Consider the following 19,449-nt stretch of genomic DNA (forward strand, 5'->3'; position numbering starts at 1 on the left):
TTAAAAATTATTTATGCATAAACGTTTCTTTCATCCAGGCAAGTGTAATAGTATTGTTGGAGGAATTCTTTATAAAGAAGCGCATTAATATATCCAGTTAACATTTTTAGGGAATTTTTTAAAATTTTAATCAGTTATTTATTATTGTATTTACTAACACAACGAATTAAATCTGTTTTCCATGCATAGTTATGCTTTTAGGTACATAACAGTGAATTTAAATTACCAAAGCCTCTTCTATCCCGGAATTTTCTATTAAAAAGAGAATAACATTAATAAATCATTCTTAATGAGAGAGTAATGTAATGTAATGGATGAGGAAGGGTGGAGAGATACCCGGCGTCGGTATTAACCTACTCTTAACGAAATGCGCGAAGGGGTTCGCAGTTGAACGTCCCAACCGACGGACGGCAAACTCACTCAAAGTGCTCTTCACAAAGGACCTCAAGCAGTAATCCACTGAAAAATATCTGGTATTTCCAAGATTCAGACTCGGGCCCACCCGGTGGGAAGCCATTAAGTCAGCCACCGCACCATCGCGATCCCTATTAAATTCGTTCAGACTGTAAATAGTTTAGCAAAGAATTGCTCCGTTTTATTTAAGTTGGGCTTAACTCTTGTTGGTGATTTTGTCGTGATTTAAATATATCTTAATAGGTACCCGGGTCGTAGATTTAAGTAAAATTGAAATTTTTGGATTCTAAGAAATATATACTAAATTATAGCGCTGTGGATTTCTATTTAAATAGGGTTGACGATGAGATGTATGCGGTAGTATTAGTACATTTTCATGTGACGACGTTATCGTCATTCTCATAGGTTTGTCTTTATTTAGGGCATGTATTTCGGTTTAAACACATTAACTCTTGCAGGGAAACAACCAGATATTAATATTCTTAATAAAATGCAATAACTTTCTATTGATTTTGTTTCCTCATCTTCAGTTCTCGGTAGCTATTATAATGTTATTGATTTTAAACTGCTTTCCTTGATGTTTCGTGCGTTGTACAAAGTCGTATTTAAAACTATCTGGACACATACATGTATACGATGAGAATATAGTATATTGCTAGTAATCCCATCCTCAGTGTCATTCATATTATTTAAACCAATTTTCACCAGCATCGTAAAATTTAACCTTCAAAAATGACATAGTTTTCCGTAGGTAAGAGGTATTAGCAATTTATCATTGTAGTTGGAAATTTTGTGTTAATGTTGAGAAAAGGGTCATATTCTGTAGGAGATAACGTAAAAACAGCTTTGCGTCAATATAAAGCCCAATTTCTCAGCCGAAACGTGAATCCCGTTTGAAATATTTGAGTGTTTCCAAAGAACGAACATTCACGTTAGATAAAAATAAATTCGGAAGCTACTTCTCTTTATTTCTGTGCTTTAGAGTTAGGTCGACCTTAAAATGGACGCCTTTGGGAGGCAAGAGACATGAGAAGCAAGCCACAGAAGAACCGCACGACAGACGGGAAGTTCTTAGCCTCCAATTAATTGACATTTTTTCGGTCAGAAGCTTAACACCGAGTTCCTGAGAGCTCCATTTCTGAACGAAAAGAGAAGAGGTATTTGTAAGTGGCACGCCGTTCCAATTATTCACCTACAAAAGGTATTGCTGAGTCGGGGAGAATGTACGCTCAAAGGCTCGGCTGCAAAGAAGGAACGATTGGTTGCAATGAAACCTCTGATGCTATTTTCCGCAGAAGTCTAAAATGAATAGTTGTCATTTTGTGTCCGATTAATTTTTAATATCATAAGAGATTAATATATTGGAACTCCAGGATATTACTAAGTAGGGAAATAATGACCGAAAAAATAAAATTGGTAGTTGATATTCGGGAAATTAAGCGTTATAAAACTATAAATTCAAAATAGTTTTCGTCAAAAATTTTAATTCGGTGATGGTAGGTTAAAACCTGTCACCAAATTGCGTATAACGGTAACCTTATATATTCGTAGTTATTCAAACAAATCCATTAAAAAGATACTAAGAGAATTCTAATGTCTATTTCAAAAGAAATATTACAACAACAAAATTTCATGAGAATAATGCGTTTTTAGGGAACTAATGTGAAATTTGAAATATGTATACATATTATATATATGCATAAACTATAATATGTATGTCACCAAGTGCCCCAAGTGACCCAGAGATCTCAGTGTATATTACGTTTCCTCGACAGCACTAGTGGTTAGGTCATCCGCCCCGAAAGTGGAAAGATCCGGTGTCCCGGTCAAGGACCGGAGGGAACATTAGAATAGGAGGGCGAAAACTGGAGCAAGTAGAACAATTTACTTATCTCGTTAGTGTTTTGGACCAACACGGTCAAAGTAGTAGGGACGTAAAGAGAAGAATTGCGCTGGGAAAAGAGGCATTAACAAGGAGGAGGGAGTTGATGACGGGGACGTTGAGTAAGGATGTTAAGAAAAGACTCGTAAAAACTTTGATATGAAGCGTAGCTATGTACGGCGCGGAAACGTGGTTATTGAAGCAGGAGAATAGACGTAGACTGGAGGCCTTTGAAATGTGGGTGTGGAGAAGAATGGAGAAGGTGAAATGGACCAAAAGAAAAACGAATGAGGAAATACTTGCTATGGTGAGGGAAAAGAGGGGTTTGTTGAAAGAAATCCCATGGGGATAGGAAAAATGGATGAAGGGCGTATTTGCTGACATTTGGATGGTGAGAACTGTAATAAGGGGAGAATGTTGGGCAAAAGAGGAAAGGTAAGGAACAGGATAGGGATGTTGGACGGGATGAAGGAAGGAAGAAAGTACTCAGAGATGAAGAGGGACCTGATATAGAGTAGGATGATGGATTTTGTGTTTTGTTAGGAGTAAGAAAATATTTGTTTGGTAGTTGTGTCCATCCAAAAACCTACCTTAACCGGTAGATAACCTTAAAAAAATAAATATATATATGTATATATATATATATATATATATATATATATATATATATATATATATATATATATATATATATATATATATATATATATATATATATATATATATATATAAGACGGAAGACTTCCTGAAGATTTTAAAGCATTTGATGATCGCAGTACCAAAGAAGACGAGGACAGAGAAATGTGAGGAACAGCGAACCTGGAGTCTCTTGCCACGTGCATAAAAAATAGTTACGAGAATAATAATTCGAAGGATGGAAAGAAATATTGAAGATAACCTATCGGAAAACCAATTTGGCTTTCGGAAGAACAAACGAACCAGGGAAGCCATAATCTGTCTGAGAATCATTAGAGAAAACAATAAATGTGAACAAGTAACTGTGTGTGGCATTCATTGGAGAAAGCCTTCAATAATGTGAAACGAAACAAGATATTTGGACTGCTGGAAAAACTCGGAATAGATTTCAACGTCAGAAGATCAATCTATCATCTATACTAGAAGGAAGTAGCCACATCGCGAATGAGAAATAGAAGCCATATAGAGGCTAAAAGTAACAAGAGTGCATCCCTCACCTGCACTGTTCAACATGTACACAAGGAGGCAATATGAGAATCGCAAGGCATTTGATTAAACGGAGTTGTGATCAATGTAGAAGAAATAAACATGCTTAGCTACGCTGACGGTTAGGCGATGATGGGAGGAAACCAGAAGGGTTTTCTAAGGTCACTAAACGCATTGGATCGTGTTCTACAAAAATAAAATAGAGAAGTTAGCATGACAAAGCCTAAAATCCTTGTGTGTGGAAGAGAGAAGCGGAATATAGCAGTTACACTGAAAATACAAAAATAAGAGCAAGTGGATTCCTTTACCTATCGCGGAAGTACCATCACATGGAATGGAAAAAGTTCTACAAAAATCAAGCTAAGAATAGCTAGAGCTAAGAAAGCATTCACAATTAAAAGGCGACTGCTGTGTATAATGAAGACAGAACGACAGACGAGGAAACAATACTTGTAAACATTCGTTTGGTGTGTGGCACTTAATGGGTCAAAAGCGAGAACAATTCCGTCAATAATCGGAAAAGTAGACCAGAAAAGACGTGAAGCCTTCGAAATCTGGTGCTGGATGATGATACTCAAGATCAAAGGGACGGATAAAATAAGAAATGAAAAATTATACAGAAGAATAGACGAAGAAAGGACAATAATGAACACCAAAAGGAAAAAAAGAACCAGATGGATTGGCAACACCCTGAAGCGCAATGGATTCGTGTGGAATATAATGGAAGGAAAATAAAGGTAAAAGTATATATATATATATATATATATATATATATATATATATATATATATATATATATATATATATATATATATATATATACACTAACCGACCTTTGGGGAAATATTCATTCACATGGAAATAGATATAAGGAAAACGGATTGGAACACACATAAAGGACGAGCAAAGGAGAGGTGGGTAAGGCGGAATCGAACGGATCACAAGAGTAAAAATATTTCCTTGACCGGGACTTGAACACCGGATCTTTCCACTTGCCGGGCGGATGGTCTCACCGCTTGAATATTTGTTCGCCGAACGGCAGGAATGTGCATTTCGCCAATTCGGCTGATCTCTTTCTTCTGGCTTTGTGTGCCATGAAACGCACTGTTCCTTTACTGTATGATGTTGTATGTTGGCTAACCCACTGTCCTTTCCTCTTATGCGTTGTTTATTTCTCCTTTGGTGGGTGAAACAGCCCCCTGACGCCATCTCTTGGCCAAAGAATCAGGGCACATGGCGACATATTAGACCCACGGATCTCAAGGCAAATTACGTTTCCTCGATAGCTCAATGGGTTAGCATATAGTTTAGGAGCCACCTGCAAAGGATTTACATCCTATGGGTCCTTATTGAATCCGATATACCAAAAATGTGGCATCAAAATTTATGGGCCGAGGAAAAAATATTCTTGTGCAATACAGGTAGTACTTCGAACTATTTTCAAATATTTGGGGTTGAAATCATACCAATAAACTTGTAGGGTACAACTTATGCTTCCGGGCCTTAGAACCATCCGAAAATAATTGGCTTATTAAAATCTTAGGAATATGAAATTCACCATTTATTTCCGAAAAGCAACGCTTGAAAAGGACAAATTTGATCTTTTAAAGTGTAATTAAAAATTGGCGCTGGAGCAGCATTATAAAATCGAATTAAGATATCTTAGAAACTCTTCACTTTCGATCTTTATTTGTGAAATTCGAGAAGATACACGGCAAATAACATAATAAGGATGTGGAAAGCACCCAAATGGAGGGCGTCTTTTTTAAAAACAACTACGCAAATTAAATCGCACAAGTTGGGAGTGCAAATGCAATCAACAGTGATAAGCAGTCATGAGTAAGTAGAATGTCGGTCCTCCTTATTCAAGCATGGGAAATATTAAAGCCTTAGACAAGACTAGCTGTGGTACGCAAAGATATTATCATAAATTTTCAGGGCTAAACTAAATATAAAAATATGATACCATAAAAGTGTAATTCATTTGTAAGCCTTCAAAATGAAATCCTGTAGTAATTGCAGCCCAGTCCTCAGTATTTAAAAATGAATTTCATGTATCTGATATACTTAAAAGATGTATTTTTAAGGATAAAAACAATAGCTACATTATTCCAGTGAATGCTGAATCAATGTCATTGTTAATTAATAGTGTTCCAATGACAGAGAAATGCCTTACCATTAATCCCACGTCAATGAACGTGAATGAGAGCTGCAAGGTTGAATAAGACACCTGTAATGACGAGTGAGGTAAACCATCCCTTAAAAGACTAATTAATGAAACTAATAGTTGCTAAATATCCTTATACACTCCTAGGAATGATGTGCCATAGGCACCTTAAAAAAATAGGAGTATTTTAATGTCGAACAGTTGATAAAATCATAATGGCGGATTCCACTTTGAACCATAAGAAGTTAAAAACTCCCTACCATCCACAGTGGTGTTTATTTATAAATTTTAACTATCTCACACTTTGGTGTTTTCAAACGTTTTCACAGGCGGGAAAATTGTGTTGTGCAGTTACAATTAAATCGATATATTTTCAGGTATCAAATTTTTTATACAATGTGAAATAATAACTCATATTTTTCATCTTAATATACCTTCTAAATGGTAGAATAATTTCTAACCATCACAGGAATTTTAATTCTGCAATACGATATATTTTTAAGCTAAAAGTAAAATCTCCAGTTTCATTCTCATTTACAAGTTTCTCACAACCATTGATGTGGAAACCACCATCTCTCAGCGCGATGTGGAGGCATTAAGGGGAGATTGGGGATCGGGTGTTACTCCGTAGACGGATTAACTTCACTGCGGGTTCAGAGATTAATGCGCGAGTCGCTCGCTCTCAAGGAAAGATGTCCGGTATCAAAGCCTCGGTTAATTAGGAGCAGAGTAAGAGGAGATAACTTCAAGGAATAATTTCAGAGATTATAGTAAGTATTTTATTTGGCGTCTTTATGTACTGAGTTTTCCATAGTATTTTGTTTTTGCCTCTAAAATTCAAGTCTAATGTAGTATACATTGTTATAGTTAATAGACCACTCTTTTAGTCTTAGACCAGTGTTTATCTTATTTTTCAACAAATGTATATTAATTTCAATTGAAAAGACTTCATGATACTTCGTTATTGAAATTGATACTAAAAGAATATTACCCTTACAAAACGACGAAAGAATAAACGATGCCAATGGCCGTTGCATAGGAATGAGATTATTGCTCAAATTTTCATGATATTTTAATGCATACGCATGTACTTTTTTCTCATTTTTTTATCAGAACTCACTGTTATTGATTACTGCTAGCAAATCAACTTTTTACGAGATACTATATTTGATGCTCTACTAAACTGCGTATTTATTGCCACGTGTATAAATCCACAGATGAAAATTTCTAGTACCCAGTTGATATAAACGTTCAGCTCCACCTTTTGCTAATATCTGAAATATCAGTCAATGGGTACAATTTCATATTCTCGTACTCAGAACAGGATCACTTGGAATGAGATCTCTATATTTTAGGAGGAACATCATCACAAAACACCACCACATCGAATGGTTTTAATTTCCTGTCTTAATTTATGCTCAAAACATGAAAACTAATTTAATCATTAGTCAAATCACTTTGACTGTGCTGGCGGTAAAGCTTTGGGAGAGTTACTCTCTGACCTTAGTATTTTTTGTCCTATATATGTTTGCGCAAGTATTTTTAAAATATTGCCGGCTATCATGTGTACAATTTAAGGTACCCATGTAATGGCCTGAGCAAATAATCTATATTTGCAAATTAATGTCTGTTATTTGAATGTTACCAATTTTTATGCTAAATCAATGATTTTACCTCACTTCTGAATACACACGTCTTCTGCGGGATTACCAGTCATTCATAGTAGCCTCCCAGTTGTAACACAAAAAGGAATGAGTTAATTGGTAATTAATGCTTGGAGAGCTTAGAGTAGTGGAGGTCAGAGTAGAGGAGGACAGACAACGCTGCATGTGGGGATTCAAATCGCTTCCAACAAATTCTGCGATTCCCTTCCTCCGCATTCACTTCGAAATAAATGGCCTCAATTAATGGCTTGTATCATACACAGACAGATCTGAGTTGCTGGTTTTACGGCTGCAAGGATTTAATTCACTACATTCGCGTTAAAGTGAAATAATGTAAGACGCGCCAATACGAATTAGGATTTTTTTTCTTTTTTTCAATTATTGCAATGTACGTATTAACATATTTTTACTGAACATGATAATATATAGGTTAATTTCTTATCGATACTCACGATGAAAAACTCCATAAAATACCCATGCGGAATGTTCTAGATTGCAATGCTGGATCAAAATAAAGCTAGGGGTTTGAGGGTAATTAAATGGTTATATGGTAGAAAGTAAATGTTACAGGAAGTGCTGATGTTTCTTGTCTCTGGAAGAGTGGTGACAAAAATCTCCATGCGTGGAAAGGCGAAATACCGTCACTTAAGGTAAATTTAATCTTTAAGCTATTTGTGGAACTCAAATATGTGTCAAATTTTCATTTTCTCGTTTAAATTGGTTTACAAAAATATTTATAAATGTTTTGAACAGAGACAAACGATATTTAATTGTTATTTGATCAGATTTATACAAATCTAGCGAAGCTTATGACTCAATTTTAGCCCCTAGGTACGAGAAATAATAAAGGATTCGCATTTTTGGATCTCATCGAGGTGATGATGAGAGAAGTGGACTCATACTTGATTATGTTGTTGAAACGTAAAAATATACGTCATACAGTCAGTTAATAAAAAATTCAAATAGTTTTCAACTATTTTTTCCAAATATTGAGCGTATTGCGACAAAAACCTATATTACGATCAAATTTGGGAGTGTTTTTGGAAACCATAGATCTAGTGTACATGCTAGATCTGTGTTATTAAATTAGGGGGATTTGGTATTCTTTTACATTTTACTCACTTGTCTAGATATTTGAAATTCTCTTGATTTGGTTTTCATTTTTAATTTACCGTATCTTCTAGGCATTATTTCATGTACTATATTTTTTTAAATTATGCTAACAAAATTAAAGGTTTGACCGATTTATGGTGCACTTTTTCATACACTATTATCATTATCATATGCTATCATTATACTCCTGTTTACTTCATCATCGTCAGTATATCAAGTGTAATGGTATTTTGCAAAAATCCTACATGTTTCTCTTTCCGTTATTACTTAAACCATTCCCGTGTTTTACGTCCTTATTTTATCCTATGCACTTGTCCCTTCGTCTTTCTCGAAGGATCTTCCATTTAAATTTGCCAGGCTATTATGGTTGTAATGCCATACTTATAAATAAGGTTGTATAAATATTGAGATCCTATTACTTACTTATCATTAATGTTAAAGTTACTCTGAAGCTTATTTATCTTTTTTGGTTATATCAGGCACGTTATATCACGTTGTTTCCTATCTTTTCATAAATTTGACATTTATTACTGTTATTATTTTTTCTATTGAATTTTTTCTATTTTATCGTTTCCTATCTTACCTCGCTAATTTAGTCAACATATCTTTTTGGTTTTTAATGTTTTTATTGTTTATTTTCGATTTTTTGCTATCCCTCTTCGTTCTCGTCTCTGTGGATGGTTTGATATATCTTTAACTATATTATCTGTCATCTTTTTTTTCCTCTGCTATATACCACCACCCCTTACTCAATGGAAAATATTTGCAATATGTCATGTATTAATAGTCGAATTACTATGCAGCAAATATGCTAATTAATCTTGAAATATAATATCCATCTTCAGAGCCTGTGAAAGGATATGCATCCGTAACTATTTAAATAACTCACCTTCGGTAAAACTAAATACATTTAAGAAATAATTACCGTTCTGAAAAAACAATATAATATTTATTGTATTTTTTGGAGTAATACTTTGTTGATGATTTCAAGTAAGCCCAAAGTGAATAATTTTAAACGCCAATCTACTGTTTTCATAAAAAGAAGTCTGAAATGCGACATAGAACATTTATGAAAACAGGAAATTTGGAAGGCTCCCGAGGCTTGGATTTTAATTCGCCATTAGCAATAGTATTATGCGTGAAGTATTCGTGAAAATATGTTACTGTCTAATTAAGTATACCCCTGCTAATTAAATACATTAATTCCATGTTTGCAAATAATTTAGTTTGTATCTGAAGTTATTGCATTTGATGAAATATAAAAGCCGGCATTGTGCAGGAAATGTTTACTATATCGTTTGTTTTAATTTTTAATAGAAGTCACAGCGTATTGCAAGGAGTAAAATATATTAAGTAAGACGGAAACACGTTACAAAGAGTAAAACGTAGCAAATACAGAAAGAGTAACATTTAATTTCACCGCATCAGCATGAATAAAATACTCCGTAAGACACTTCATGTACATGTGTACATTTTTGTCAAGTAAGGAAATTCTATGCAGGTAGAGTGTATAATACCATTTAAAAGTCGGAATCAATTGTTTCTGATTCATGAAAGCTTATTGAATAAATTGCACATTTCCTATTTGGTAAATTTCTTCTCCCATTCCGTAAACGCAATTTCCTCCATTATCTCCCACACAATGGAGCGCCCTTGCTTTTAACAACAGGCGCCGTTTAATCAGTTGTGGGTTTTTATTTCCGCAGCAGAAACGACGGTTGGCGTTAACATTAAAAAAATTTTTTAAGCCCATTAAACTGAAATAATTGTGGGTATAGAGTTCCTGGCAACGAATTGCGGCTGAATGTTTGATGCGCGGCCATAGGTCGCCTACGGGTTGGTGTCCCTTTAATGGATTTGCGACTAATCCGGATGATGTAGACGCACTTGTTCTGATTTATGGTGGCTTCAATGAAAATGAACAACGAAATCCGGTGTGCGGGGTCGTGTAATCCCCAAAGCTAACACGTGGAGAATCGTGAACTTAAAAATCAATAGCAGCTTACAAAGTTTCTGTAAAACGATGAGTATACACTCCAAAATCAATAGAAAAAATAATATTATGTACATGTAGTAACACTAGAAGCAAAGTAATGCTTTTTTCATAGGTTTATAGTACCCAAATGAACGAAAATGTAGTTAATTCTTTTAGAATGTAAAAAAGAACGTCGTTGAAATTAGGACTGTACTTACCTGGAAGAATTGTGTGTACGTTCAAAGACTAAATTTACGTCTAAATAAGAGGACTTAGAACTTCAGTTAAATGTTATAGCATTCTAGAAATACAAAAAAATCAACAAGTACTTACTAGGTGATAGAGTATGGAAGATACGAATACATTTGAGAGAATGAAATGCAAGGAGGATATAAATGAGCATATTGGACAAAGTTGTAGGAGGGTATGCTTGTATTATAGTGTACGGTTGTTATATCGTATCATGTGATACGTGGAAATGTTGAAACGATTGATCTGTTTGTCTTCATAAAGCCCGCCTTAATCATTAGAGTCCAATTAATAACAAGTAGATCGGCGATTTTTCCGTGTTAAGGACTCATTAATTAACATGCCAATTGTCTACCTTTGGAATGCTTTATTAATAAACAACACAAATAATGAGGACAAGTTGGTCTTCATCCGTTTGAAATACTCATCCTCGACGAACGGTATGAATAGTTATTATAAAAAAATATTCTCTGAATATGTTTTCCTCACTTCACTTTACTTCTCAAGTAATTATTTAGATAATTGATCTTCTAACTCATTCGGACCCATGGCCGCAGGCAGCAGGATGCTTCTTTTGTGTTTCTTTTATCGTTAATTGGACGAAAATGTTATTCATAATATGCGCAATAAATCTACAGTTTGGTTATAACTTTTTAATGAAGTTTTTAGCCACTCCTGATGATAGAAATAGAACCAAATATTCTTCAATTTAAATGCGCGCAAACCAGCATAATTCGAATAATTCATTCTGCTCTGAGTTATCTGTATTGATAAATGCTGATATTATACTTAAATGTAAAATTTCAAAGCAGGAGCATTAACATGAATGAGATATCACGTCGTAACTTTACTTATTTTTAGTGTTGGCGATAAAAATAGTATATGGTAAATTTGGGATACCATGTCGTTTATTTCGTTCTTTTAAACCTTACTGTATCACATAATATGTAACCATGTACAAAAATTATTGTGAGCCAATAAACATTGATTCCTTAGGTAGAGAATAGCATAACCTGAACAGATTCTATTGTGTGTCCATATGAATAATACCAGATGATATTTCCATGTCTTCATGAACGTTGAGTAATATTTTACCTCTTTCATTAGACCCAACCTGGGTCATTGAATAGGCTTTTAACCACGCCAGAAACCAAGCGTGGGATGCAAAATTGGAATATTTCATTCAGTAGAATCAAAGAATATGTGAAATTGGTGTAGAATTATGCCGGTAATATTTTAATCAAAATAAAATGTTGTCTACATATATATAATGAACCGCATGTCGCAAGGACGCGCGGCCGGGGGTGGTCGTCACCAGCCATTCTACATATCTCCCTCCAGTTCCTCACGCACCTGGCACCCCGAGACCTCCACCAAAAGCCGCGTGGAAAGGGGACGACCAAACACCAATCACGCAAAATGCCTATGTATATATATATATATATATATATATATATATATATATATATATATATATATATATATATAAATTACGAATATGGCATGGTGAGCAGCTATTCCTATGCCTACACAAAAAGGACAAGAAATTACACTAAAAGACGGTAGGTAAAAATGCAATTCAGACATTATTACCGGTAAGTATTCTACCCATTCCAGACAGGAAATTCACAAATACAATAGACTTTATATACATTAGCCTACACCTGACACAAGGGCTCACAGCGGGGGGCGTTAGGTTGCCAGACTTAGAGAGTGTTTCGCGGGAATTTAATTTTATACGCCACTATTTGTGTGTAGTGATACTTATCACTCCTTAATACAGACTCCGACAGTATATTAGTTATATTACTAAAATGAAGTTAGAGAAAAAGGTATGTGTTATCGGCAATAATTTGTTTTGTTTTCATTAATGCAAGAGCACGTTCCTCTTATCGCTTTCCTTCTTGGCTTATTACCATAATTACAATCTAAAGACAATGCACAATTAGAATTTCCCCGCACCTTACATTATTTAATATTTAGGTAATAATTTCACGGACTTCCTACCTTTATTATCATTGAAGTCGGTCGTCGCGGTGTAAACTGGGGCTGCTATGGTTTCTTTGGGTAATGCTGCTGTCTTCACCATTATGATTCCTTTTTATTATGAAGGAAGCACTTCGCTCATCCTAAGGCGTTCTTCTAAAATATTTTGCTCATTCTTTCATTTCCATTCAGAGGGCCATTGTGAATGATCCTGTAAAAATAAGCCTCCAAAAGTCTCCTTCTTCCTCGACCCCTTTCTTTTTAGTATCTCCATTCTTTGCGTCTCCACCCTTGCATTCTCTTCCTCCTCACATTTCCGGACTGGCCAAGCATAGCAAGTTCCGTTACTAAATTGATGAACATATTAATTTGACCGATGCAAACTCTCCGACAGTTCCCACCCAGATGTTCGAATGAGGGACTTGTTTATCTCCAAGATACTTAGCTTGTGGGGTTGGATCACGGTCATTGATCAATGCGAGAAAGAGAGAAGTATCGGTGAGCTAGTTTTGCAATGTGTACTAATGTGGTGCCTTCGAATTACCTTCTGAATTGCAGGGCTGTAGCCGCTAAATTAATTTTACACTCCTACTTCGAGATTAGTTGCTTTAGATACCACTTTGGTCTTCACGTTCACTCATTTAACGGTGGGCTGCTGCACCCTTCTAAAGGTTTATCGGTGACCTATTGTTTTTTGGAGGGGTCACTCGCCGAGTCACAGTACTTACGTATGATTGCATAGAATGTTTATACCATCGTAACAAATGATGTTTATCTGCATCATCCCAGTAGTGCTTAATCGTCGAGCACCCGCGCTTATTTTCCTGCTGACCTCTATACTCATAGGTCGAGTCACCATCCACTACACGGTGAACACGCTCAATGGCTTTGAGCTCATCCACATCATTCAATAGGAGTATTACCCTAATTTTACATTGTGCCATTTTTGAGTCGAACTATAAATTTCGATATGTGTGATTCTTTGATATGACTAACATTCACCTCGCTGTATTGCATTGCCATGGTTTAATAATTTCAAATGTAATGTGAAGAAACAAGAGGTTTCTTTCTTTTATTGAAAGGTCTCAGCGATAATGATGCCGTATGGGTAATTGATTGCACGATTTAAATGGGAGTGTACAAAGAGAAATAGAGATTGATGGGAGTGAACACTTAACGGAGTTTTCACTCAATCAGTTTTTTATCCTCCAATATTCAAGGATAAGTTAATCAATCAAAGGGATTGCATTTATTAATGTGTGCTTCAAAAAAGCAACGGGAGATATTTATATGAGGTAAAGATTAACCGCAAGAAAACTAAATGAATGAGGTCCGTTAGGAGTTTAATGGCTAAGCTAAAAATTTAAATAGGCGGGAACAAACTAGAAAAAAAGGGAGGTTGATGTTTTTCGGCTGTATTCAAGGTAAAAATAGGTCGAGGGAAAAAATTTAGGCTGCGAAAGATAAATTTTACAGAAGAATAAAATAAACTAAGTAGGTTAACTAAGTAAAAATTGTTGTCTTTCAAGTTTGATGTGATTTGGGAATAATGCTTCTAATACTGCAATCGCAAAATACTTCGATTATAGGAATTTCAACCAATTTCTACATTTTTTTAATCAACCGGTCATTTTGTTAAGTTCAGTGACCTTACTTATAAAACGAAAGAATTAGAATATATTGAAATTAACGTTATCATGCCTTGATAGATGGAATCTTTGCTTATGAACAAGGGTGCGTTGCTTACTTCACTTTTCTTAATGTAGTAAAGTATGACAATTTGTTAAATTATAAGGCACCGCCAGTTTCAACGGTAACGAAATCATCAAGTACAATTGCATCGTGGCATTAAATAGTATTGTTTTGATGATGAAGATAAGAGGGTTGAAACACTCTGGGCTGCAGTTTAAGTCATAACCGAGTTAAACAGAGTCCTTAGTGGCTTCTTCAAAATATAACGAAGCTGAATGTTTCATAAAACAGAAATGGTTGGTTAAAAACTTTCTTATACAATTGTAAAAGCTACGTAAAAACATGGTCATATGTTTCAAGGCCTTATCCCCCTCATCTTTTGACTGCGCCCGAGTGAAGGGTCATCTAATGAATTCAATTTTCAGGATACACGTGAGCTCATGCATTTAATAGGCATGTTAAAGCATGCTAAGGGACTAGAACTTAAACCAACATTTCACGCACCGTAGCAATTTATCTTCCATAGGCCGATGCTGGGAAATGCTCATTGTTAATCTAATCCATGAATAATTAGCCACGGACGAGCACTCTCATCTGAAAATTATTTCAAATATTTAATCCACTGACAATATGCTCATTTTTTAATGGTACTTTTCAAATGAGTTCCGATCTGTGGTCGAGAGAAAGAAGTTCTGGCTCGTACATATACTCTCTCCTCTTACTTTAGCATAGTGACGAACGCCACCTCTGGAATGAGATTAAAGAGAGGGCCGTGGTTTCGAGGTTTGAGGGAGGGCATATGGGGTGAGGACGCAATCACCCATGCCGACAAATTTCAGGAGCAACGCCGCCACCTGTCGCGGAAAATAGCACCACCGCTTGACTGAGAGGTGTTAGTTAGCCCCGAGCCATGAGGGAGAGAGAGAGGAGGCATTGAATTGGTTGCTATTGATGGGACCGACCGTTGAGAGAACATACCTATGAAGTTAGTGAGGTTGGTGGTGTGAGGAGGACGGGAGGGGCCGGTGCGTGGGGTTAGGAAGCGGACATTCAACGGGTCGGGTGTTTGGGGAGGGATTCAAAATAAGGGGCAAGTTTTGAGTCAACGCGGGTATGGCGTGGGTGCTCGCTCTGAGGTGCCTAAGGTTTCGGAGTGAAAGGCAGGGTCTGCGGTGGGGATTGAACGGGGTGAGAAGAGGAGGCAGGGAAAGGGAAGTGAAGGTGAGCGGGAGGTGGGAGATGGGACTGGGTGAAGAGACACGCTGCGTGTGGTGGTGGGCAGGGCACAAAGGGGAGTAAGAGGGAGGGCACTGCGAGACCTGGAGAAGACACGCGGAGGAGGGAGCAAGGGGGGGAGGGGGTTGGGGGCCATCCCGAGAGCTTCTCGTGTGAATTATTCGGTAGAAAGAGAGGTGTAAGGTTTCAGGTGGATACAGGGCAAGCAGGGGCCGGAGGAGTTGGAAGAGGGGGGGTGAAGGTTAGGGATGGCCACGGTCAAGGAAGTCGTTTTACGTAGTTTGGGATGGCAGGAACATATTGGAATGGAGTGCGATGAGGGTGGGAAGTTTGGAGGGAAGATATGAAGTGGAACGGCGAAGAAGAAAGAATGAAAAATGGAATGAGGCGGAGAATGAAAGTGGGATGAATAATATGGAGAAGGGAGATGGGAGGAAAGGTAGGACGTCAACGGTTGGTATCCATGGAAACACACCATCAATCTTCCCTCCCCCGTTTTAATCCCTTATATTCACCTCGCTCCCGTATTTCCCCGCCTCCCACGACCCGCTTCGCCTTCACCACTCTAGCCTTCTGTGCCCAAAGTCTCGATACCGGAGGCCCCTTCAGCGCACGCACACTTAAAAACCCTTGCTTAAGTATCGCAGAGGTAATTTTTCCTCCTTGCGAGGGTAGCTTCCATTTCTCAGTCTTGCTCTCAGTTCCGACTTTCCTTACTCTTTACTTCTTCAGTTACTCTTAATTTTAAGAAGCCTCTTCTCGGTCTCTCCTTCCCTTTTTTATCCGTTAAAGAAAATACTTGAACCTCTTCTTTTTATCGTAATAACCTAAGCTTTCGCCGACGGAAGCGCTCATTTGATGAGCCCTTAGTCTCTTGGGAGAGAAATTCCATTCTCGTTTTCATGTATGGCCTTATTTTACCTGGTATGCGCACAGTTTCGTTGTCAAACCCAAGCATTTTTATATTATGAGGGTATTCCATCTATGTAGCTCCGTGGTAACATAATTCGTTATTTTATTAATGTCATAACTTTATTATGACTAACATAATTTTCAAGTATTACTGAATAGAACTCCACGCAGTTAATGTTATGCCACAGCAGTAGTAGAATGATGGCGTGGCGTACTCAGCTTGTTTAAATGCTTCACTGCCATATATTTTCAATCAGTTTAAATTGATTTCCCATAGTTAGTCCATTGTTTTCGGTCCTAGCTTAAGGTAAACCTGTCCTTCAGCCGGATTCGCAGCTTACCTAACCCTGAACATTAAGCCGATGATATTGGAAGGCAGCGTTAGCTTCGTCGGCGTTGTATTAGTCATATCTACCCGGAGCGCGTGGAGGTTAACCCTATGTTGAAAAAGGCTAAACCTTTGCAATGTGAATTTTCGATACCCAACCTACGGTATTTGCACAAGTTAGGTTCGGTGCTTCGCTAGTAGGAGTCTGATATACAGACATAACTACTCTAAAAATTATCGGGCTGTCTTTCAATAAATGGATGAGCTGAACCCTTTTAATTGTAAAGAAAACATTTACGCAAAAAGTCTTGTCACTAGGAAATGGAGATGGAAAAAATAAAGAAATAACTAGGGATAGTGGCGCTACAGAATGGAGCTATTAATATTGAGTAATGTAAAGATAAATAAGTTTATATAGTATATAGTAGATACATATATACATTCAAACACAAAATCCCGCCAAACGGCGAATAAATACACATTTAAAGTCAAAACTCCTGCAGTAAAAGTATTCAGATTAAAGTATCGGAGCAGTAATTTCACAAATTATCCATTATCAGTCTGTTTTATGTCATTTTTTTAGTAAGAGGATAATTCCAGTTTAAAACTTGTTAAAATCCACTCAATTTTAGCATCGATTTTCATTATTTTTTAAGAAAAGAAATCTCAGACTTTGGACGAATGTAACGGTCAATGTTATCGTACCATATCCTCTCTGTTCTCAATTTCTTTGTTATTTTAATCTTTTATACTTTTATTAAAGTCCTCCGTCATGCTACCACTTTTTTATTTGTCTTTTATTATTCCGAACAAACGTGTCTTCGTTTACCCTCCGAGCTCATTTAATCTCTTTGCGATTTTGTCGGCTCTCAGTCCACAATGTTTCTTAATATCACTCTTCTCTGACTCTGCTAACGTCATTTATGAACCTCAGTATAATTAGGGGACAATGTTCTTCGTCCACTTCAACCTTATCTTTTATTAAGTCATCTCCCAGAAATCTCGGTCCACGATCTAGTTCATTGATTTATTCTTGCTTTTTCGGATATATTCATCTTCCATTAGCATACTAAAAATATTTTTTTTCTCATTTTGTCATATCCTCATACTTTCTTCGAAGTGCCGCATCGCTAGCTTGCTTACTGTTTTCATGTTTCTCTTTTCTCTGTTCGTTGTTTTTCGTAGGAATTTCAATCCTTTCTTTCTTGAATGTTTTCAGCTCTCCTGTTAAGTGATTTCCTTTCGTTTTATGTAGGGTGTCCTTTTCTTCATTTCCTGGGGTTTTGAATCTCATTTTGAAGTTTTTTACATTTTCGTCGTCATCCTTTATATCTTTTGAGTATTTCATTTTTGTCACAATTAGATAAAATAAGATAACTCCATCTTCTTTCTCATATATTTTGTTGCCTTTTATAGTTTTAATCGAAGGCTGAATTTAGTATTTCTCTTTTATCAAAGCTCAGGAGTTGTCACGTTCCATAGCAATTCATCTTAGACCCACAACAACTTTGTATGAGGCACATCATTTATCACTTGGTAGCGGGCATTATCATTGTCATGAGTCAGGATTTGTTTTATAAATTCACTTGATTCTTGTGCTTTTGTCATGCAATGGCATAAAAGATTTCGTATTTGGCTCTATTCCCCATGTGTATCTTTTGAACTCATGTCGTTTGGAAAATTTCTGTTACCACCACCGCATTATTCTCATTGCAGCATTCGGCTAGAGTTTTTTATTTGGCATTGCAGTTCCCCAACCCCGAACTGTTGTACGCGGCTTTTCTCTTTACTCTCTCGGACTTCGCCATTCTTTTTCTCCATGAGTACTCGTTTTTCTTTTCCTTTCAGTGCGCTGAGGGCACATCTCAGCTTTTAATACACCTCTACCCTTTTTTAATATCCGTTTAGCTGGACATTGGCATACATGTGTACAATGGTATTCTTTCCGCAAGCTTTATTCCCCTTAGGACTTCACGACCAAGATGCTCTCTTTCTACTGACAGTTGTCATAACTTTTTAACTCCTTTTTTTAATTATGAAACTTACTCCTGCTATATTCTGTAAGTCTTTGATAAGTGTATCAGTCGTAATCAGTTGCTCCTAAGGCTCTCTACGCCAGCACATTTCATTGCATTGAATGTTAGTATCGATGACTCAAATCTTTTTTATCTCTCACTTTTTATATTCCAACTTCCCTTATGTTTATATTGATATTTCGTTAATTCTATACTCTATTTTTATTTTTTTTCACGGTCCTCTTTCTTTAGCCTCCACTTGAAGATCTCATTTCGGGAATAGTTACGTCCAGAATCATTTACGTCGAGGGAAATCATATTTTTGAATCCAAGATTGAGTCTACTACAGAGACCGATATGGTGGTTTCTCATAGCTTTCCATATCGCAGTACTGATATCGTCCACGTACGTTTTTATATTTCTGGTCATATTGATCTAAATATTCAGTGTTTGGTAAACCTGTTGCTTTTCATCCATGGGGCATCATATTTTGGATTGAGGAGGCTGAGGCTATCTCGTTCCGGAAAAATCAGAAATAATTTTTCCAAATTTGCAGACGTTTTGTGGCTATTGATGATTAAACAGGCTTAAGAGCTTCGTAGCTGGTTTTGGTAGTTTTACGGTGCCACTTCCC

General features: G+C 36.5%; 1 protein-coding gene across 1 annotated transcript in view; it reads left to right on the forward strand.

The window, feature by feature from the left end:
- The window catches only part of LOC139691075 (myristoylated alanine-rich C-kinase substrate-like), a 438,603-nt gene extending 419,449 nt beyond the window's left edge, over positions 1 to 19,154 (forward strand). The window contains exon 3 of the mRNA XM_071588812.1: positions 19,068 to 19,154. Coding sequence (XP_071444913.1) covers positions 19,068 to 19,098 — 31 coding nt within the window. The 3' untranslated portion in view covers positions 19,099 to 19,154. The remainder of the gene's footprint in view (positions 1 to 19,067) is intronic.
- The last annotated feature ends 295 nt before the right edge of the window (positions 19,155 to 19,449 follow it).

Source organism: Hetaerina americana, unplaced genomic scaffold (assembly GCF_022747635.1).
Source record: "Hetaerina americana unplaced genomic scaffold, ioHetAmer1.1.p SCAF_3, whole genome shotgun sequence".
In the NCBI taxonomy this organism is placed as follows: Eukaryota; Metazoa; Arthropoda; class Insecta; order Odonata; family Calopterygidae; genus Hetaerina; species Hetaerina americana.